The sequence below is a fragment of the Natrix helvetica genome (genome assembly GCF_964273705.1).
Source record: "Natrix helvetica genome assembly, chromosome: 2".
In the NCBI taxonomy this organism is placed as follows: Eukaryota; Metazoa; Chordata; class Lepidosauria; order Squamata; family Natricidae; genus Natrix; species Natrix helvetica.
In genome coordinates this window covers 20,728,049-20,750,472 of record NC_138552.1, presented here as the reverse complement: position 1 = coordinate 20,750,472, position 22,424 = coordinate 20,728,049, and the positions used below count along the sequence as shown (strand labels likewise).

The window sequence follows — 22,424 nt, the reverse complement described above, 5'->3', positions numbered from 1 at the left end:
TGTCTGTGTGATTGTTGACTATTGCCTGATGAAAAGGTGTTTTGATTCAGTTCTGGTTTAAAAGGAGCTTCAAGAAGGTGAAGAAAAATACATCTATTAAAGAGTTATTGATCTGGATTCAGAGTCTAGATTCGGTTTGGATAGTGAGATGTGTGACATAAATTTAATAAACCAATGAATTCACTTTGGGTAGACTAAACAATTGGAATGTACGTCATGCTTTACATTTTGTTTCAGACAAAAACAGCTGTCGATGGGCATTCTTGGGCACTTGCCGCCATAGATGAACAAAATGTTCCTAAGATTGTAACACCACTGAACAAAGAATTAATTCCAATAACAGATTATCCTATAGTTGTGCAACAACATATGTTACCACCAAAGAAATTTGTTCTACTGTCAGCACAGGTAGGCAGTACTTACTGTTTCTATGAGTAATCTAACTTTCTCTGTGTGAATGTGTGTCTATTACATATGCTATAAAAAACTGAGATGTAAAGTTCAATAGTAAGAAATGAAACACTGGTCCTCCACAGAATTACTTTCAGGATCACTTAATCACACTGTTTAGAATGCACAGTTTCATAGTGATTATTGATCCAATATGGAATTGTTTTGACATTTTCCATTTAGCTTAATTGAAATGCAATGGGAAGAAATAGTGTAATGTGCATGAACTCATCTACATTATAAATTTTCTGCAGTAGTACCCTACTACTGTTTTTATATAGTTTCTTAGCCTTTTGAAGGCTTTTAAGATTTTTTAAGATCTCTTTCTCAAATGCTTTCTGAAACTGTTCAGAAGTACTTAGATTTTAGAAAATGTCCTGCCTTGAGCTTCGCAAATTTCTCAAGAAATTTGGTCAAAGTTGCAAATTATCAGATCCTTCAATGTAACAGCTGTTGCTTGATAGTTAGCTATTTAGGGTACAATGGGTACAAAATAAAGATAATATGCTTGTAGTCTATAGTATAAACTGATTTTTTTTTAAGAAAAAAGAAAATGTTTACTTTCTAAGAATTAGATTTGGGCTTGTAACTCTGTACATGATCCTCAATTGCATAGGTTTGGGGAAAGTTTAAAGGTATATGCCTACAAATAGACATAAGATGTGTGTGCGTGCGTGCGCGCTGTCACTAATTTAGCTTCAAAGTGTTAGGTATTACAGCTGCATGTTTTAATATTAGGTTCAAGTTGACCTGTATTGATGTGGGGGATGTTCCTGCTGCGCTCATTATTCTCCAGTTTTGTAAAATGGAATTATGAGGTGCCTAATTTTTCAGAAATTAAATAAGAACTGTAAACATGTTATATAAATTTCCAACCATTTCCTACTTTTGTTTTCCATTAGGGGAGTTTTATGTTTCATAAACTCAGACCAGTGGATCAGCTAAGACATCTCTTTGTGTGCAATGCAGGAGGGGATGGAGAAGATATTGAAAGATTTTTTAAACTTCATCCAGTAAGAATTCTTAACTTCCTTTCTTAGCTGATTCGCACATCATTGTTAATTGTTCCCAAGACCTGTGTTCTGTTTAACGTTTGCCATCCATCTGATATTTGCTGCTGTAGCTGGTTTAGTAATCATAGTTGTGACCTTCCCTCCTAGATAGCTAACTTGTACATGAAAACAGTTATTGTATCTTTATCTGCTAAAACATTAAATGCCCAGTAGCTTTCATTTCTCCCTAACCCATACTGATGTCTTAGTGTATCTGATTTGCATCTACAGAAGCTATGAATTGTGATTTATAGACTACAGTGGTTGGTTTATGCATTTACACATATCAAATAAATAAGGGACTGAAGTCACAAAATAATGAAAAAAGAAGTACGTTCTGTGAAGCAAGAGAGTATTTTAGCAGAGCTTAGTTTATTCCTATAATATAAAATGTGGGCTTGCTCTGACAATATTAGATTTTAGTCCACCACGATGTACAAGATTATAAATAGTGTTATGCTTTCCACAATATTTGTAATTTGCAAGCCCAGTTGAATATCACATTTGTTATTAAAGGAAATAATACTATTTTACCACAGTTGTGGCCAGCTAAACACTTCTTACAAGATTGGAGATAAATATTAGTTGACCGTGTTTTCCCCAAAATAAGACAGGGTCTTATTTTCTTTTGCCCCACGAAATATGGCCTTGGGCTTATTATAGGGGGAGGGCTTATTGTTTTGGGGTTGCCGGGTACCTGCTCCCTTGCAAGTGGGCTCCCGAAGAGCCGGGCACAGCCAAGGCACGTGGTGCTCTGCCCGCTCCCCAGCTCCCGCAGCTTGGCACATTTGGGATACCCCCTAGGTCAGTGCATGGAGCTCTGCCCGGCTGGAGAAGGGTTTGCGCGAGCGCCTGTTCTGCCTGCAGCAAGCTGGGGGCAAGCGGAACAGGCGCTCGCACAACCCTCCTCTCCAGCCGGGCAGAGCTCCATGCACTGACCTAGGGGGTATCCCTAATGTGTCAAGCCACGGAAGTTGGGGAGCGGGCAGAGCGCCACATTGCTTGGCACCTTAGGGATAGCCCCTAGGTCAGTGAATGGCACTGCCCGGCTGGAGAGGGGATTTGCCAGGCGGCTGCTCGTGAGCGTGGTCACCTCATGGCTGCTTCGCCCCTGAGGCTGTGCCCGGCTCTTCGGGAGCCCGCTTGCAAGGGAGCAGCTGCCCGGCAACTCCCCCCTCCGGCCAGGTAGAACGCCACTCCCCAACCTAGCGGTATCCCGAAGGCGCCAAGCAACGTGAGTGCCTTTCCGCTTCCGCGGCTTAGTGCTTTCGGGATACCGCTAGTTTGGTGAGCAGAGGGGGGGGGTTGTCCAGGGGGCTTATTTTCGGGGGTGGGCTTATATTTTTGCCCATGTGAAAAATGTGGCAAGGTGTTAGTTTCAGGACAGGTCGTATTTTTGGAGAAACACGGTACTTTGTAGACTTAATTTAACTGTTCCAAGCAAGGCATTTAATTCTCCTCTATAGATTCATTTATTTTTATCCCAATATACCATAATTATAATAAAATATTTTACAAAATACATTGCGTAGTTGGATAAACAACCAGGTATTTACAAATTTTAGTAAGAATCCTATTATTTATGACCACTGATGAGAAAAGTTTCAATTTGCACTCCGATGTCATTGAGTCCCACTGAAGTCATTTGGAATTCAAATGTATGGGTTATTTTTGTTGTTTACATTTGTATGCAGCCTAACTGTCAATGACTCTGGGCTGCTTACAATAATCAAAGTAATTAAAATCAGTGCAAGGTAAAAGATGGTAAGTGTGATGAACCTAAGGGCTGTCATTCTTCCTCACCAAAGACACGAGTGAAGGCTTTTTCTTGCTAACCAAAATACCTCTTAATTCTTAACATAACTATTGTATAAAGATAGACCTACCATTTTATCTTATTATTTACTGATGGTTTTTGCAGGTAGAACAAGCTTGTGCTACTTGCCTAATCCTTGCCTGCTCTTCTGCTGCTTGTGATAGAGAAGTATCTGGCTGGGCTACTCGAGCATTTTTCAGGTAAAAATAGTACATATTTGCAGTAGAATGGGAGATGATAGTTAATCTGTTATATCACAACAAAATTGGATTGCTTTGACTTCTAGATGGAGTATATAAAATTTGGGGTTTTTTTCATAGCTTCCTCGTGCGATTTTCCCCCCTTTTTGGTACTCTTCTCAGTGAACTGGGGGCTGTTTTGTTGGAGGCCCACTGTTAGTTAATTCCAGAGCTATATATAATAAGTTCAAATGCCTCCAAAACTTGGTGAAGGAAGCAACAGCATGACTAGCATGAATCAGCAAGCACAGAGGGTGGGGAAGTATTTCTCATTTGGTGTGCTTCTGCTATCATGACGCTATGATCTGGGAAGGTAGTGGTGATGATCCCTTGTGATAGGATAGGATTGAATAGAATTCTTTATTGGCCAAGTGTGATTAGACACACAAGGAATTTGTCTTTGGTGCAAATGCTCTCAGTGTACATAAAAGAAAAGATACATTTGTCACGAATCATAAGGTACAACACTTAATGATAGCCGTAGGGTACATCTAAGCAATCAAATCATACTAGGAAACAATATAAATTGTAAGCAACAAAGTTACAGTCATACAGTCATAAGTGGGAGGAGATGGGTGATAGGAACGATGAGAAGATTAATAGTAATAGTAATGCAGACTTAGTAAATAGTTTGACAGTGTCGAGGGAATTATTTGTTGAGCAGAGTGATAGTGTTCAGAAAAAACTGTTGCTGTGTCTACTTGTCCTGGTGTGCAGTGCTCTATCGCATTGTTTTGAGGGTAGAAGTTGAAACAATTGATCTCCAGGATATGAAGGGTCTGTAAATATTTTCACAGCCCTCTTTTTGACTCGTGCAGATGCTCAATGGAAGGCAGGTTGGTAGTAATTGTTTTTTCTGCAGTTCTAATTATCCTCTGAAGTCTGTGTCTGTCTTTTTGGGTTGCAGAACCAAACCAGACAGTTATAGATAGGCATACCAGGCATCCTGCTCTACAGATGGCATGTGTTTGTGCCCAAGGCTGGGGTCCAGGAGCAAGTTGGGGTTGTTGCTGGTACATCTGTACTTCTTAATATCATTAAAGGATTAATGTTGGATTCCCCCGAGCCTTCCACTCTTTTGAGTATGGGAATCTAGTATGGCTCAGAAATCGATAGTCTCCATGGCAGCTATGGATTTTTCCCAGTGCAGACTGGTCCCCAATCATACCCACTTTTACTGGATCACACAGTCTTTAGGTCAGAACAGATGGAATGTGATCTGAAGGATATGAATATCAGATCTTCATCATTACGCGTTGTCATCCTATAGCTACTCACCACCACTAATCTCAGTAGAGATGGGGATTGATTAAGATGGCCCACTTTAGATGTCTAAGGAATCTGCCCAGTTTCCAGCAAATCCTTGGGAGGTTTTTTTTTCCCTGTCAGTAAGCCAGGCAATTATGCTACTGCCCTTGATCTCTGTAATATGAAGGTTTTCTAATCTGCTTTTTGATTTAAGTGCAACGTATTTGCTTTATTTTGATGCTATTAAAAAAATCTAAAAACAGGTTGCGATATTATGACTTTTCATCTAATCAATCACAGATATGGTGGTGAAGCTCAAATGCGGTTCCCCTCTAGTCTGCCACCTCCAAGCAATGTTGGGACAACATTAGGCTCTCCTCTTCTACCTGGTAAGTGGTGAATGTGATTTATGCTCTTTATATGTTCGTGTTGTGTCTCTTTATCTCTTGTTGGGAGTTTTTTCTATTTGTAAATCTTTATTTTACAGCATCTTGTATTTATTCTCTTTTTAAGTATTAGTAGTAGTGCTCGAGATCAGGATCTATTTATTCTGGTTCAGCTTTGAAAAAAGGCATGAATTCTCTACCATCTTTAAAGAAGAAGAAATAGGCAGTGCTTGTTTTGGCAAGAAAAATTGAAGCTTAAATTCATTTCTCTCTCTCTCTCTCTGACATGTCTCTGCTTGTATATCTTCTCCATATAAGCATTGAAAAAGGAAAAGCAATCAACAGATTTGTACAAATTGAACTTTTCTCTCCATTTCTGTTTCTTTCCTACATGCAATGCAAAGACAGATTTTTTTTTCTGCCGTCTTTACATTTGGCATCTCTTTAAAGTTTAAAAACTTTTCACATCTCTTTAAAAATCAAAAACAGTGCTTTCATAGTGGCCATTTGGGGATGAGAAGGAATGATTGGGTTTCTCAAAAAAGAATTTGTTGTTGTTAGTTGTAAAGTCGTGTCCAACCCATTGCGACCCCATGGACAACGTTCCTCCAGGCCTTCCTGTCCTCTCCCATCCTCTGGAGTCAATTTAAGCTCACACCTACTGCTTCAGTGACTCCATCCAGCCACCTCATTCTCTGTCGTCCCCTTCTTCTTTTGCCCTCAATCTTTCCCAGCATTAGGCTCTTCTCCAGTGAGTCCTTCCTTCTCATTAGGTGGCCAAAGTATTTGAGTTTCATCCTCAGGTTCTGGCCTTCTAAAGAGCAGTCAGGGTTGATCTCCTCTAGGACTGACCAGTTTGATCGCCTTGCAGTCCAAGGGACTCGCAGGAGTCTTCTCCAGCACCATAGTTCAAAGGCCTCAATTCTTTGGCGCTCAACCTTCCTTAGGGTCCAACTTTCACAGCCATACATTGCAACTGGGAAAACCATCGCCTTGACTATACACACTTTTGTTGGCAGGGTGATGTCTCTGCCCTCTCAATTCCTGGCAAATAGATGGGGAAAAAGGGAAGGTAGTGACAGATTTTATTTTCCTGGGCTCCAAGATCACAGCATATGTGGACTGCAGCCAAGAAATTAAAAGACGCTGCTGGGGAGGAAAGCTATGGCAAATCTAGACAGCATACTAAAAAGCAAAAGAGAATAGTGCTTTTCAAAACCCTGGGATATATCTCCTGAAATTTATTAGAGTTACATTCATATGTCTGACAGAAAGTGGTTTCCTTGTGATTTTTATGCATTAGGTTCACCTCTGCCTGCTGGTAGCCCCTACACTAATCCAAGCTTTTTGGCAACACCCGCACCAGGTATTTTATTTTATTTTATTCTTCAATAACTTCTTTCAGTTATGGAAACATATTACATACATATATAACTTAGCATATAATTAAGGTTAAACTGCACCATTAGATAATGGGTTAATATTTCAGGTTTGCAGCCTCCTACCATGTCCACTCCAGTATATACTGCAGTTGGTCATATGACGCAGCCTGGCGCTTCAATCAGTGGGATGATGTGCCCTGAGATCGTGTATTCTGGAAAGCACAATGGGGTCTGCTTATACTTTTCCCGAATAATAGGGTGAGTATGCTTTTCTTCTAAATCTAAGGCATTACCAGGAATATGCAAAACTCACTCTTCCAGGACAGAATATTCCACCAACAGCAGAACTTTGTGTTTTTCATCTAGATTATATTGTATCTGGCTGTTCTGTTAGTTTTCCAGAAATATATCTGGTTTGTGGCATTTCAGGTGTGGAAGAGCCTTTCTCTGAAACAGTGAGTTTTGCACACAGTGCGCAGATTGTTTAGTCGCAGCTTCAGTTTGTGGTACCAACTCACCTTTCACTAGCCCTATTTAAGTTTAAGGATGATGGAGGCACATAATGAAGTCTGTTTTAGTTAAAAGCATACATTTCCAGTCTTCATGAGCCTATGCAGGGAGAACATGGCCCAAAGTGTCATGACAGTATGTCTTAGATAGATTAAATTATTTTTGGCTATAATATGTGTATTGGCTCACTCTACGTTAATTTAAAAAAATGCTGAAGATACATTATTGTTTTTCTGTTTTGGAGGAAAAAAAACCTTAACAGTTTTGAAACTACCCCGGGTGTCTTTCATCCCTCTGCTGCAGCTCCCTGTCGCGGCAGAGGGATGAAGGAGCTGTTGCCCTGTCGCGGTGGTGGTGATGGCTGGAGCCTTTGTGTGGGAGCGAAGTGCCCCTGCACTGGCCAAAACAGCATTCCGCCTTTGTCACGATATATTTGCTGTTGCTGCCTCCATGGCCTGCCCGCTGCTATAGCAGCGCCTTGTGCAGCACAGTGAAATTTAGCGTGCTTTACAATGGGGAAAATGGGGTCCCCTCCTCCTGGAGCCCATTACGATGCAGAGCCATAATGCGACACTGTTCCACTTGTCCCTGGCAACAGCAACGTTATTGTTGGCTCACTCTTGCCTCCCGGATGAAAGAGTGGGAAAGAGAGGGAGGGAAAGAGAGAGACGAGAGAGAGGGAGAGAGTCATGTAACTGGGTGGGAGTGAGTGATGTTGAGTTGGCCACGCCCACCCAATTTTGTAGCTCCCAGTGATTTCTTTTCACTTTGGACCAGTTTCTTGGGATACTGGTCCAAATGGCTCTTTGAGTGTTTAAGGTTGCAGAACCCTAAACTAGCCATATATTTTTTTCTACTGTACAAAGTATCTTTCAGTGAAAGTTTCAATATGTTACTCTGATATGGTAGAAAAATAAATTCTCCAAACTTTATTTAAATAGTTCAATTATAATAGTTCATTGAAATGATGTGAAAAAAATCCAAATTTTGCTTAGTTATTGCTATGACACAGGTGACGTAGGATGGGCAGAGGCAGTCTATAATAGAGTCCTTTATTGCTCTGTTGAATTCTATAACAAACGGTTCTACAATAGCCAGTAAGGCTTCACCCCACACTTCCCTGAAGGCAGCCACCCACAGTCCAACAAATAAAAGCCAATGAGCAACAAAGCCAATTTGCTAAGACCGAGAGGAAGTCCAAAGATGAGGGGCATAGTCCAGAATCAAAGTCCACAAGGCAAAAGGCAAGTCGACAAGGCTAGGCACAGGCAGAAACCAGAGTCAAGGCTGAGTTTTTTCCAAAGCCATCATCTCTGAACGATATAGTCATCTGGTATGCTTTACAACAAAATTCCAGTCCCAATTGCCTTTCTAATTTAAAGATTATCTGTAAAATAGTTTGCCTGTAGATTTGGTAGTGAAAGGGGAACTAGTGCATATATTACAAATGGGTTACCTTTTGGAGTTAAAAAAAAGGGTGGGGAGGAAACCCAGCCCATCTTATAGTACAGGGGTGTCCAAACTTTTTGCAAGGGGGGCCAGATTTGGTGATGTGAAAATGTGTGGGGCCGATCATTCAGCCTGACATTCTTTGAACCCTTAACATTAAATGCGAATTAACTACCATATTTTTCGGAGTATAAGACACACCAAGATTTTGAAGAGGCAAATTAAAAAAAAAGTTTTTGCACTCTCCCCAAAACGGCCCATTTTTCGTGAAAACGGGCCTTTTTTAAAAGGGCATGAACAGCCCTTAAGAGGCTTCTAGAGTGCTGCTGGGGGAGGGGGGGGCAAAGTTGAGCAAAAAATGGGCCGTTTTTTGCTCATTTATGCCCTCCACAGTCCTCAGGAGTACTCTGAAAACCTCCTAAAGGCTATGCACAGCCATTTTGGTGAAGGGGGCAGAGTTTTGGGAGGCAAAAAATGCTGTATTCAGTGTATAAGGTGCACCCAGATTTTTAGCCTCTTTTTTGAGGGGGAAAAGATGCATCTTTATACTTCGAAAAATACAGTATTTTATGAAAGACTAAACAAATAACTCCAGTGGGGAGAAGAGGCTGCGGGCCGCTTGCAATTTGAAAAAGGGGCGCATTTGGCCCCCGGGCCGCACTTTGGACATGCCTGTTATAGTATAAGGAATTTATAAATTTTGAAAAAAACTTTCAAATGAATAACTGCCAAATGTATATACAGAATTTGTTACAGATGAATGCATGAATGCTTTTTCAATGCAAGTATTAGAAAAAAAGCATCCATTTATTGCATATGAAATAAACCTGTGTGTATTGTAAACTGGTAGTAGGATTGATATACAGATAACATGAAAATTTGCAAAGTAGATTTCTGACAGCATTCAAAGGTGAGTTGCATTTTCCTGCTTTTCAGAAACATTTGGGATGGAAGTATAGTTGTGGAGAGAGTTTTCAAGAGTGGCAATCGCGAAGTTGTAGCGGTAAGTGATGATGGGTATTAATGCATGCTTCTCAGAATTTTTAGTAAGGATTTTACTTGTGATATACAAAATGCTTTTATCTTTATGTGGGCTTGATCACAGCCACTTTAATTGAGGGCAAGTATGCACTGACTGTTATTTAACATCACTTGGAATGTGATTGGTTAATTCTGAACACAGCCACATCCCTACTTATAAGGGGGTATGAATACTCATGCAGCCACATTATTCCAGTTTTTTATTTTCATTTTCTCCCCACTAAACAATTCAGTTTGTTTTTAAATTGAATTGTAGAGATGATATATTAAAGATGGAAAGAATTCTGAAGTGATTTCTTTCTCTTGGTCTGGGGTTTATTTGTTTTTTTACGTCTCAAAACCTTGCATTTTAACCCAAGTGCCTAGACTTTCTATATCCATTGTATATTAAAGGCCCTGCTTGGAAAAAAGCAGAATGGTGCGTTTATTTGTGGCATGGCCTGCTGAAAATGGCTGTTTGAGAGCCTAAGGCCATGATAGCAAACCTATGTCATGCATGCTACCGGTGGCATGTAGAACCCTCTCTGCACGCATGCGAACTGTTGCACAGCTCAACTCCACCGCGCATGCGGGCACGCCTCCCATCAGCCAGTTGGTTTTTGGGTCTCTGCCACACATGCGGAGATGTGCATGCATGTGCGGGGGGCGGGGGGTCTCACGTACATGAGAGCATGGGGTGCGGCACCCCCTTGCACCCCGTTTTTTGTTTCAAGAGGCTTCAGGGAGGACTGCTAGGTCCAAAACAGAGCACAGGGGGTCGTGCGCATGCATGGAGGGGGTTAGAAGAGGAGAAAAAGGTTAGCCATCACTGGCCTAAGGGTATGGGGCCAAGGGTATGGAAACAGGAGTAATTTAGGCCTAAGCCTTTGCCTTTTTCTCCCTTAGGTTGAAAGCAGTGTTCCCCCACAACTATTAGAATCAGTGCTACAGGAATTAAAAGGGCTGCAGGAATTTTTGGACAGGAATTCCCATTTTGCCACAATAGGATCTCTTAGAAATCCCAGGTAAGATGGTTTTCATTCCTCACAATTGATTTTGAAGCAAATCATTAGAGCTATTGTTTTTAACTGTTCTGTTTAATGGTAAGTATTTCTGTTTTTGAAGCTGATTTTTGATTCCATAACAAACTTTTCAAATGAATGTATACATTTTCGTGCCAGCCGTAATTACAATAAACTAATTCTGATAAATATTTCTATGCAGTTTGGAGTGTGGCAGAGCAAGCTTTGTTCTTGCTGTTTGCTAGTTTTGGTGATCAGCACTTGGTGTAAGAAGGGTTGTAGGGACGAAAGCTGTCCCAACCTTTTGTTTTCAACATTTGTGGGTGCTGATACTGACATCATTCCTAGCCAGCATGGCCATTGGGATGGTAACCTGTGTCTGCTCCAATTTGTTCATTGCAATTTTAGCATGCTGTTTACATGGTTGCATTTGTTTTCTTTACAAAGTTTCATCAACCCAGCTACCCTGCAACAGCGCTTACTTGGAGCGATGCAGTATGACGTTGGAAGCTCTCAACAAATGCAGCAAGAAGTTCAGAGGAAGTTTCATGGTAAACTTGGGTTTTGGCACTATCATGTATTTTTGTTAGGGAGGAAAAAGTTGTGAGGAAAAAAAATCTTTGTTGCCTTGATGAAAAATCGTTTGTTTTTTCCCAAAAATTGATAGAGAAGAAATTGTCTTGTCCAAAAGAGATTGAGCTCATAATAGTCAATGAAGTCAACTTATCAACAGATAGAATGGGCATTCTGCAGATCCCATCAAGCAAAGAATGTTGGCTGGCAGGGACTAGAAGGCCAGCTTTTTCTACAGCAGCCCTTGCTCTATGGAACATCCTTTTTTTAATAAAGTTTTTTATTTTATTTTAATACAAACATACCATTTTTCATTAAACAGTGTGTCATGTGGGTAGAAATATTTTGTACAATGACAGTGAAAATTACAGCCATATTCATTATTTATCTATTCTTAAGTTTAGACTAATACATAACATGCTATTATAACAATCCCCTTCTTAACATATTTAACTTTATTAATACAATTTCCCTATTGCACTCCTACTTTCATTTCTATTTTTCATATTTATTCTCTAACCATTGATAAAAAAATTCCCATATACTATAATAGTCATATTCTTCCTTTTCTTTAACTGCAAGTGTTAATCTATTCATTTCTACTCTGGAAAATCATTTTTAGGAGATTAGAATGGCCCCAACCTTGTTAGCCTTTCATAAAGCTCTAAAAACCTGATATGCTCCTGAGGATTGGACACCAAGGGCCCCTCCTCTTGACTTTATTGTTAATAGGCCAGATACCTTGCTTGTGTGTGTACTTCAAATTACTGTGTTTCCCTCAAAATACAACATGTTCTGAAACTAAAGCCTTGCCACATTTTTCAGGTGGGCAAAAACATAAGTCCCCACGCCAAAAATAAACCCCCTGGACAACCCCCCCTCCGGCGAGGCAGAGCACCGGTCCCCGACCTAGCGGTATCCCGAAGGTGGCAAGCCACGGGAGCCGGGGGAGGGGCGGAAGAAAGGCACTCACGTTGCTTGGCACCTTCGGGATACCGTTAGGTTGGGGAGTGGCGTTCTGCCTGGCTGGAGGGGGGAGTTGCCGGGCGGCTGCTCCCTTGTGAGCGGGCTCCCGAAGAGCTGGGCACAGCCTCAGGGGCGAAACAGCCATGAGGTGACCATGCTCATGAGCAGCCACCCGGCAAACCCACTCTCCAGATGGGCAGAGCACCATTCACTGACCTAGGGAGTATCCTAAGGCGCCAAGCCAATGTGGTGCTCTGCCCGCCCCCCAGCTGCCGCGGCTTGGCACATTCGGGATACCCCCTAGGTCAGTGCATGGAGCTCTGCCCGGCTGGAGAGAGGGGTTGGGCGAGCACCTGCTCTGCCCCCAGCTCACCTGCTTCCCAGCCTCACCATGCCCTTGCAGCTGTCACCGAGCTCCAAGCAAAATTTCTTCTCCAGCTTCCAAACTCCGGAACTCGGCTTCGGATTCCAGCAGCGGCCGCTTTAGGAGTGTGCTCTATGGTTATGGGCAGGCTGCTGGAAGACCCATAGGCACAGAAAACACTCCTAGAGCAGCCGCTGCTGGAAGAATCGTAAGCTGAGTTCTGGAGTTTGGAAGCTGGAGAAGAAATTTTGCTTGGGCGGCGGCTGCAAAGACAGCTGGCCCAGAGCATGATGAGGCTGGGAGGCATGAAAGCTGGGGACGGAGCAGGCACTCGCACAACCCCCCTCTCCAGCCGGGCAGACCTAGGGGGTATCCCGAATGTGCCAAGCCGCGAGAGCTGGGGTGTGGGCAGAGCGCCACATGGCTTGGCACCTTAGGGATACTCCCTAGGTCAGTGAATGGTGCTCTGCCCGGCTGGAGAGGGGATTTGCCGGGTGGCTGCTCCTGAGCATGGTCACCTCATGGCTGCTTCGCCCCTGAGGCTGTGCCTGCCTCTTCGGGAGCCTGCTCGCAAGGGAGCAGCTGCCCAGCAACCCCAAAACAATAAACCCTCCCCCTCTAATAAGCCCAAGGCCATATTTTGTGGATCAAAAAAATATAAGACCCTGTTGTATTTTCGCGTAAAGACATTAGATATTTTAAATGTTTTTTACTATTTTAATGCTTCAATCCAAACCTAAGAAATTATTTGTGTTCAAGTTGAAATTTATTGCATTGCATTACTACATAAATGACCTAAACTAAATACACTTCCTTCAAGGCTGCTCACCCTCAGCAACTTTTAAAACGTGTGGACTTAAGCTTCCAGAATTCCTTAGCCAGTTATGTTGGCTAGGGAATTCTGGAAGATGAAGTCCACACATTTTTAACGTTTTTGAGGTTGCGAAACACTGCCTAAAATGATGGACGATGTCCCTTAGGCAAAACTGAATGAGTTTGGAGAGCCACACAGTCATATATTCTTTGTTGGTTTCTTGAAAAGGATTAGACAATAAGAAAACAAAAAGCAGCAATCCATGTTTTCATTTTACAGCAGAAGCACAGTTATCTGAGAAAGCTTCCCTACAAAGCATCCAACAGCTGGTGCAGAAAACTTGCCAAGCCCTGGCTCTGTGGAAGCTTCTTTGTGAACATCAGTTCAATATTATTGTAGGTGAGCTACCAAAGGTATGTAACAGCTACATTTCTTTTTATGTGGTTTTTGATATTAGGGTAACACAAAGCCATTTTAAAAATCTAGATAGGTTTTCCGAATATATTTTAAAATATAATATAAAAATCTAATTTTAATCAGAACACAATATAAGAGGGTGATTAACAGGCTATGTCAGTTTTTCTGCCAGCACAATTAAACCAATTTTAAACATGTACATATTTAAGGACAAGATACTATGTGTTGCAAATCATCTTTCTTAAATAGTTTTTCATAAATACATAAATGTCTGCTTAAGGTATATCAAGCTATTTGGGGTGTAGCAGCAATGTGGTTTTGCTTTTTTTAAAAGGAGTTTCAAGAACATCTGAAGATTACTACTTTCAGAGACCTCGTCATTAGAGATAAAGAACTAACTGGAGCCGTCATCGCTTCCCTTATCAACTGCTACATCAGAGACCATGCTGCTGTGGATGGCATCAGTTCACATTTACAAGACATTTGTCCGCTACTGTACAGCACAGATGATGCCATCTGTTCTAAGGTATTTGAGAGTAATCTAGTTTATTTAAACAAGCTAAAGTTAAGGGTACATCATGCTACCTGATCCAGGTTAATAAGAGATTTATTACCGGACGGGCTATGCATAAGGCTGAATATTTTTTTAAAATAAATACTATGAAAATGACTTGTTTTTTCATAAAATGCATTTATTGACAAAGTTGATTAGAAATAGCTGACTGTTAAGACATATTTCCTTATCACAAAATTGAATAGACATTTACTTGTACGTGACAGAAAACAGTTAGCCCATGGCTTCTCTAAACAAAGGATGGACAATGAGGCCAAAAGGTCACTGAAGGAAAAGATTTTAGATTAGGATGACAGGATATTAGCTTAGCATCAAGGCAGCTTAACTCTTGGAGATTGTCTTTTACCACCAATCCAGCTGATAATTGTGAATCCTTAATTAAGAATAGACATTGTCATTGACTGGCTAGATTCAGTCACAGATGGTAAATCCCCCAAAATGCCTTTGACAAATGACTTTTCCTTTGTGATTCCCAAACCACAGAAGACATGTAGGATGTTCTATTGTATTGTAAATTCTACCCAAAACTTACACAATGTACTAATTTGGCCTCTCATAAAGGAATTCTCAAGGAGAATATTACTGGTATGTGACACAATTGCCCATAATGTAGCCTTAACTGCAATGAGGATGAGGCAGCAAATACTGTGTAATAACACTACATTTCTTTAATACCTTCAAGATTTTGTCCTCTCCCCCTCCTTTTTCTTTTTAATTCATAATTTCTTTTTAATTATTATTTTTATGAACTATGTAGAATACTATATATTTGTTCAGTCATTTATTTATTCCAGGTTCTTTTGTCTCATGAGACAAAAGAACCTGGAATAAATAGGTCCTGAAATAAAACTAGAGATGATTGGAAGGTAAAGCTGAAAGTGATCCCAGTAGTAGTACCACAAGCCATAGGGCCTGTGACTTCTAAGCTGAGAGAATGGCTCTAACAGACCCTAGGAACATCAGAGCTCTCTGCCCAGAAGAGTGCAGTGTGTGGAGCAGCTAAAATACTTTGCACAATCTCTCTCTCCCTCTTACACATGCACTCAGAAACACAAAACCACAGACACAAAAGAACATCCCACTCCTGGTTGAAAATCAAATTTAACATTTGTATTATTTATTTATTATTTATTATTTATTTATTTATTTTATTCGATTTATCAGTCGCGCCCTTTCCGCGAAGGGACTCGGGGCGACGTACAATCAAATATATAGGCGTGTGGCATGGAGGAGGTAAATACATCAACATTTAACAATTCAAATAGAAATAAAAGCCACAAAGTTAAGATAAATAACAGTAAAATTACAACAATTAAAACAGTTAAAATACCCCAAAAAATTAAATTTACAGTTTAAAATTGCCAGGGAGGTTAGAGAGTTCTAATTAAGCCAGGCCGGCTAGTTGGAACAGGTGGGTCTTGAGTTTCGTGCGGAAGGAGCGGAGATCAGTCGTTGTCCTAATATCTGGGGGGAGGTCGTTCCAGAGGGCTGGGCCCATCACAGAGAAGGCCCTACTCCTGGGCGCCGCCCTCTGGCACTGCCTAGTGGACGGCACCCGGAGGAGTCCCTCTCTGTGAGAGCGGATTGGTCGCAGGGATGTATGGGGCAGGATACGATCCCGCAAATAACTAGGTCCTGTGTATGACGAATATGACTCAAAACAGATACTTGTAATGTAAAATAATGTTTAATTCTCCATTTGATGTTTGTTTTAAATCTCACAGTTTTAAATCTTACAGAATACGACCAGAATCTTCTCTCAATAATTTCCTGTGGTGAAAAATTGACTTTCAGGCAAGGGGTTCAAAGACAGATACAGAATGAAAATAAATTGATGTCTGCTTATGTTATTCCAGGCAAATGAACTACTGCAAAGGTCCAGACAAGTTCAGAACAAGTCAGAAAAAGATAAAATGTTAAGAGAGTCATTGAAAGAATACCAAAAAATTAGTACTCAGGTGGATCTTGCCAACGTATGCATACAGTATAGGCAAGGTAAGATGCAGTTATTTGCTCAAAAGCTTCCACGTCAACATCTTTTCATTTCAGTTATTGCAAGAGTAATAATATGTATCGGTACGGAAACAGATTTACTCAATCAACAAGACTTTAAAACAACAGAGAAACAAATAGTTGAATTAGTTTTACATTTATGAGGCATTTTGCCTAATATCTTTTCCTCCCCTTCTTTTTAATTTTAAGTGCGTTTCTATGAAGGTGTGGTAGAACTTTCTCTGACAGCTGCAGAGAAAAAGGATCCCCAGGGCCTCGGACTTCATTATTACAAAAACCATGAACCAGAAGAGGATGTTACTGGCTGGCAGGCTTTCCAGGAGAGGTGAGTATTTTGGAAAATAGAAGGGATTTTTTTCCCCCAACAAAATACTTTCAGCAAAATATTATTGGGGAATTCTAATATACAGGATAAACTTTAAATTACTGTTAACCGAGATATCACTCCCAAGGATACGTTGTCATCACATCAGTGGTGGTATTCAGCAGGTTCTGACCAGTTCTGGAGAACTGGTAGCAGAAACTTTGAGAACCAGTAAATACCATCTCTGACTGGCCCCACCCCCATCTATTCTCTGCCTCCCGAGTCGCAGCTGATTGGGAGGAAATGTGGATTTTGCAGTAACCCACCACTGCATCACATACAGGTTACATTTAACTTAATGACTACAATTGGGACCAGAATGTCCCTTGCTCTGCAAGGCCATTGTAAACTGAGTCACGCCCAATTTTTTTTACAACTTTTTTTTTAGATGGTGGTTAAACATATCACTGCAGCTGTTAAGTGAATCTCATAGTCATTAAATAAATCCAACTTCTTCCCCCCACTGACTTTGCTTGTCAGAAACTGGTTGGAAAAGTCACACATGGCAATTACATGACCTCAGGATGCTGCACCCATCATAAATACATGTCAAATGCTCAAATTTGATCATATGATTGTAGGGATGTTGTAAGTGCGAGGACTATTCACAAGTCACTTTTTTTCAGTTCTGTTGTAACTTCAAATGGTCATTAAAAGAAATCGTAAGTTGAGGTTGTAAGTTCTTTATCGAATTTATTATTTTTTAAAATTTGTATTGTAGAAAATGTATAAACATTCCAATCTCTGCTAAGCTTATGCTCAAGTAAGATGTCACCTGGAATGTGTGTGATAAAATGATAAAACTTGAAGACATTGATGTACATTGGTGTTTTCTCCCCTCATGAGCATGTTATTCCACTTGGCATCTTTTTACAGGTTAAATTGTTATAAATGCATCACAGACACCCTTCAGGAGCTGGTTAATCAAAGCAAAGCTGCCCCTCAGTCTCCCAGTGTGCCCAAGAAACCGGGTCCTCCTGTTTTGTCCTCTGATCCCAACATGCTGAGCAATGAGGAAGCAGGACATCATGTAAGTGCTACTCAAGTCATATATTGAGGAGTTCCTTAGGGATGAATAAGATTTCTTGGATTGTTTTTTAAAATCTATTTATTTTTCTTATTAAAGCATAATAACTTCTTGCATACAAGATTTTCAGAGATTAATCTCTTTCTCTCTCTCTCTGTGAGTGGCAAATACCACTCACTCATCACGAAATCTCCAGAATCGTAAAGCCTACAAACTTGAAATTTGGCACATATGTTCCTCTTGGCTTCTACATGCTCGCTAAAAAGGATTTTTCAAAATGACCATCATCATCATGCTAATGAGTTCTACTCCCCCTCCCCACCTGAAAAGAACTCTGTTCCAGCTGCCAGTTGCCTTATATTAACACGCTCTGATGCTAAGGAGTTAGACATTCTACTCCCCCTCCCCACCTGAAAAGAACTCTGTTCCAACTTCCAGTTGCCTCATATTCCGTTACCTACCTCAGTTCAAACTGGCAGATATTCCTCTCCTTTATTCAGGAGCGGTCTGGGGCTCCTAACAGTACTAAACATTGGTACCTCACCAAAATATCTACGCCTTCCACCTATGGAACTGCTTCCGGACTCAAGGTGGTGGGAGTGATATTCCCATATGTGTTTCAATCACTGACCACCACTGAGCCAACGGATTATGAACCAAATTTATCCTGCATAGCCCGGTCAGATAGTTTCGTCGTGAAGCCCAGGTATCCAGCTAGTTGGAGTAAAGAAATATTCAGTATTTAGTACTTTAGTAAATACTGACGTATTCAGTATTTAATACTTTGGTATATGGCTATTAAGAGTCTTTTTTCATTATTCTAGAAGTGAAGGCATGCTTTACATTCTTGCAAATCTCACAAATAACTTTTAAAATGTATCTGTCTTCCTGATTCTAGTTTGAACAAATGCTTAAACTGGCTCAACGGTCCACCGATGAACTTTTTAGTATTGCCCTTTATGGCTGGTTGATTCAGGCTGATTTATCAGATAAACTGCTGCAGGTAAGATCACAGAACAGCTTGATACACATAACTATAGTTTCTGCTTCAGTTTCAGAAAAATAATGGATTAAAAACGGCAATGGCAAATTGATGAGATTCCTACCACCATTTTTCTAGGTAAACTCTCCCTTTCTGGAGCCATATCTGGCACGCATGGCCAAAATTGATCAAAACAAAGTTCGCTATATGGATTTGCTATGGAGATTTTTTGAGAAAAATAGAAGTTTTAGTAATGCAGCCCGGGTGCTTGCAAAATTGGCAGACATGCACAGGTACTATATCTTTTTTTTCTTTGAAGACTTCAATTATGATTGCATTATTATTCTATGGATTATTAATTACATGGCTTTATCATCTAGCACTGAGATTTCACTTCAGCAGCGCCTTGAATATATTGCCCGTGCCATCTTGAGTGCTAAGAGCTCAACAGCGATATCGCCCATAGCTGCAGATGGGGAGTTTTTGCATGAATTGGAAGAGAAAATGGAAGTAAGTAAAAGCTGATTTGCATGGCATTGATGCCAGTGTTGCTTGAAGGAGACATGTAATTTTTTTTTCATATTGTTGTAATTAAAAATGAAGAAGTATTTTTAATCAACATCTTTCATCTGTGATTACTTTCATTTATTAAAAACATGCAGAACTATTATAAGCACAGTAATTATAAAAGTTTAAACTTTTCATTTAAATATTCTTGTATTTTTAATCAGGTTGCCAGGATACAGTTTCATATACAAGAAGTCTTACACCATCAGTGTTCTCATCATTCTTCAGTGCAAGATGCAGTTTCCCAGTTGGATTCTGAGTTGATGGAAATTAGCAAGGTATCTGAACTTCACCATTCTAGGTTCCAATTCTAAATAGCTTGTTTGTTGGAATATATATTTATACCTTAATTTATTTTTCCTATTCATACTTTGAAAACTGCAGCTGGCTTACTGTCTGTCTGTCTTATTGGCTATTTCAGGTGAAGATATGATATTTAGTATTTTCATTACTTAATTAGTGTAAAATAATGTTTTCCATTTCTTACAAGTGACCACATTGTTGTTATTTTGCCTTTTTAAATCTTTAGCTCTATGGGGAATTTGCAGATCCTTTCAAACTCTCTGAGTGTAAATTGGCCATTATACATTGTGCTGGACATTCAGATCCTATCTTAGTGCAAACTCTTTGGCAAGAAATAATTGAAAAAGGTAGGTGTTTTGTAAGTTGAATAAGTCTTTGTCAGATCATTTTTCATCTCTTGATTTGTCATTTATATTTTCACTTTTAACAATCATTTCTGTCTTTTGGCAACAGTTTCTTTATTTTCCAATACTCCTACCTTTTTGAGATTTTCTCTTCCACTGCTGTCAATAATTGCCATCTCCCAGTTTCAAAGGTCCTTTGAAATGTTTTGATGTCATCCTGCAAATTTCACTCTATTTTCCCCTGCCTGGAACTTTAGTCTCTTCCAGTGTTCATTCATAAATTTGTTAAGTTTATTTTCAGCTTTCCACCCATATTGCATTTCTTCATAGAATAAACAACTTCCATTCACGTGAAAATGTTATTTTATTTACTTAATTTTTCAGGGCTCTTAGCAAAAGTTCTAATCAGTAAAGGAGAATAGTTGTAGGTCATGTTTGAAACAAAAATCCTTGGTATTCTCTGAGTTTGGTTCTTTTCTTGGAGACATTTCATTAACCAAATTAGGTAACGTCATCAGTGCACTGATGAGGTTACCTAGTTTCAACTGATTGGAGTACAAATGCATTCTCCAGCTGATGGCGCAGGAGGGTCCAGGAGTGTGTTGTTCAATCCTTATTTGTCCCAGAGACTGAGTCAGAATTTAAGCCACACCTCCAGCTTCCTCTGCTGATATCCAATTCCGAATCAGTCTTGCCTGAAAAGAGATGTAAAAAACCTTTGCTGTTAGTGAAAATTGGTTTTCTTTCCTAGAATAGTTGAATTTTTTTTCTTTTAATTAAATTGATGTTGCTACTGGATGGAAGGTGTTTGAACTTGGCTCACAAGTTCTTTCTTCCACCTGCTTGTGCTAGAGTAGCTAATTGTATGGGCTAGATCCTGCTGAAGGTCCCAGGCTCCTCGCAGGCAAGCTCGGAGTCCTTTCCGCAACCGTTTAAATTGCTTCAGATTACTGGCAAGTGAGCAGGCCAGGGAGGTTACCCTGCATTGCCGCTGGCTCTCGGGGTGCAGCGGGCAGACATCGAGGCTGTGAGTGCAAGGAGCGTGTGTGCGGCACGCCGGCATTCCTGCGTCGCTGCAAATGGTCCGGAACGACAGGAGGGCACGATTGGCGATGGCTGTGAATTGTGGGGCCGACCGGATGATCTCGGGGCCGTTTGCTCACCCGCACCATTGGTTTTGTCCAGAGGCTTCTCCCTCTGGGAGAGAATGAGGCCCTGGGAGCGGCCATTTTGGGAGAGCTTCTTGGCCATCTTGGGAAGGTCCTCGTGGCAGCGGCTATTTTGTTAGTGGCCATGAGGTGGCAGCCATTTTGTTGAACCTCTGGGGGGAGTCACATGATCGGTGGCCATTTTGTTTCCCCTTTTTTTCTCTGCCACAAGACTCATTAGGACTGCAGGCTCCGGTGAGATCAGTCACAGATTAAAAATAGGAGTTTTTCGCTGTGTTGGTTGTTGAACTGGTAAGGTGCGGCCTTGGGCAGAGAATTTGCTGCAAGACCATGGCTGATTCCTGCGGTGAAGGTAGCTCTGGGACGACTTCTGCAGCTCCTTCAAAGAGCTCCAAGAAGAGAAAGGGTTCCCCACAGGATCCTCCTCCACTGGTGAAGCAAGCTCCCTCCAGGCAAGGGGGTGCAGGGGATGGGGAGAAGACCAAGCAGGGAGGCGGAGATAAGGCCCTTTTGCCCTCAGTGAGGTCCACACACACCCGTCTGATGGCGGCTCCACTTTCTCCATCCCCTTCCCCTTCAAGGATCTCTGGATCCCCAAGGGCAGGTTCGATCTCACCCCCACTCTCGGAGGTGGAGGACGAGGAAGACGAGTACCATCAGCCTACATGCATTATGCCTGTTCCTGACCCAGGGTATAGGCACAAGCTGGCACCCAAGCCTGGGCCTAGTCATGACATTGGTGAATTTGAGGACTTACCTGATAACATTCAATCTCTTATTCATCGAGCCATTGCACAAGTTTGGCCTGTGACTGGAATTCCTATCCGTCCCCCCGAATGCCTTTCGTACGTTTATGCCCTCCAAGTGCGCACTTAAGAGACAGCTCATGTGCCAGGCGATTGACCACCTGGTGGAGATCCAGGTGGTATAGGTGGTTCCCCAAGAGGACCGGGGCAGGGGGTTTTATCCCAACCTCTTTGTAGTTCCAAAGTCCTCTGGGGATTGGACGGCGATCCTTGACCTTAAACGGTTGAACCGTTACTTAATTTACAAACGGTTCAAGATGGCATCCCTTCGTTCCATCCTGGAAGGTATCAGGGAGGGTGACTACCTCACGTCCATTGACTTGATGGAGGCTTATCTTCATGTAGCTATCCTCCCTGAGCACAGGAAGTTCCTTAGGTTCTCCTACGCTGGTGAACACTACCAATATAGAGCTCTTCCCTTCGGCCTTGCCTCGGCGCCCAGGACTTTTACAAAGGTCCTGGCAGTCCTGGCTGCCCATCTCAGAACAGTTCCCATCAGGCTTCATTGTTATTCAGATGATATCCTCCTCCAGGCGGAGTCACCGCAGAGGTCCCTTCAAGACCTAA

The 22,424-nt window shown here is 41.3% G+C and overlaps 1 protein-coding gene across 2 annotated transcripts in view; it reads left to right on the top strand.

The window, feature by feature from the left end:
- NUP155 (nucleoporin 155) overlaps positions 1-22,424 on the top strand; it is a 45,494-nt gene that overhangs the window by 11,279 nt on the left and 11,791 nt on the right. For both annotated transcript variants that reach the window (XM_081944699.1, XM_081944700.1), the window contains exons 13-31: positions 238-408; positions 1,353-1,463; positions 3,424-3,518; positions 5,106-5,194; positions 6,495-6,557; positions 6,681-6,831; positions 9,469-9,535; positions 10,459-10,577; positions 11,022-11,125; positions 13,571-13,704; positions 14,043-14,234; positions 16,139-16,277; positions 16,485-16,620; positions 17,536-17,689; positions 18,585-18,689; positions 18,807-18,961; positions 19,049-19,178; positions 19,400-19,513; positions 19,765-19,885. In XM_081944699.1, the coding sequence (XP_081800825.1) occupies positions 238-408; positions 1,353-1,463; positions 3,424-3,518; positions 5,106-5,194; positions 6,495-6,557; positions 6,681-6,831; positions 9,469-9,535; positions 10,459-10,577; positions 11,022-11,125; positions 13,571-13,704; positions 14,043-14,234; positions 16,139-16,277; positions 16,485-16,620; positions 17,536-17,689; positions 18,585-18,689; positions 18,807-18,961; positions 19,049-19,178; positions 19,400-19,513; positions 19,765-19,885 (2,350 nt within the window). The remainder of the gene's footprint in view (positions 1-237; positions 409-1,352; positions 1,464-3,423; positions 3,519-5,105; positions 5,195-6,494; positions 6,558-6,680; positions 6,832-9,468; positions 9,536-10,458; positions 10,578-11,021; positions 11,126-13,570; positions 13,705-14,042; positions 14,235-16,138; positions 16,278-16,484; positions 16,621-17,535; positions 17,690-18,584; positions 18,690-18,806; positions 18,962-19,048; positions 19,179-19,399; positions 19,514-19,764; positions 19,886-22,424) is intronic.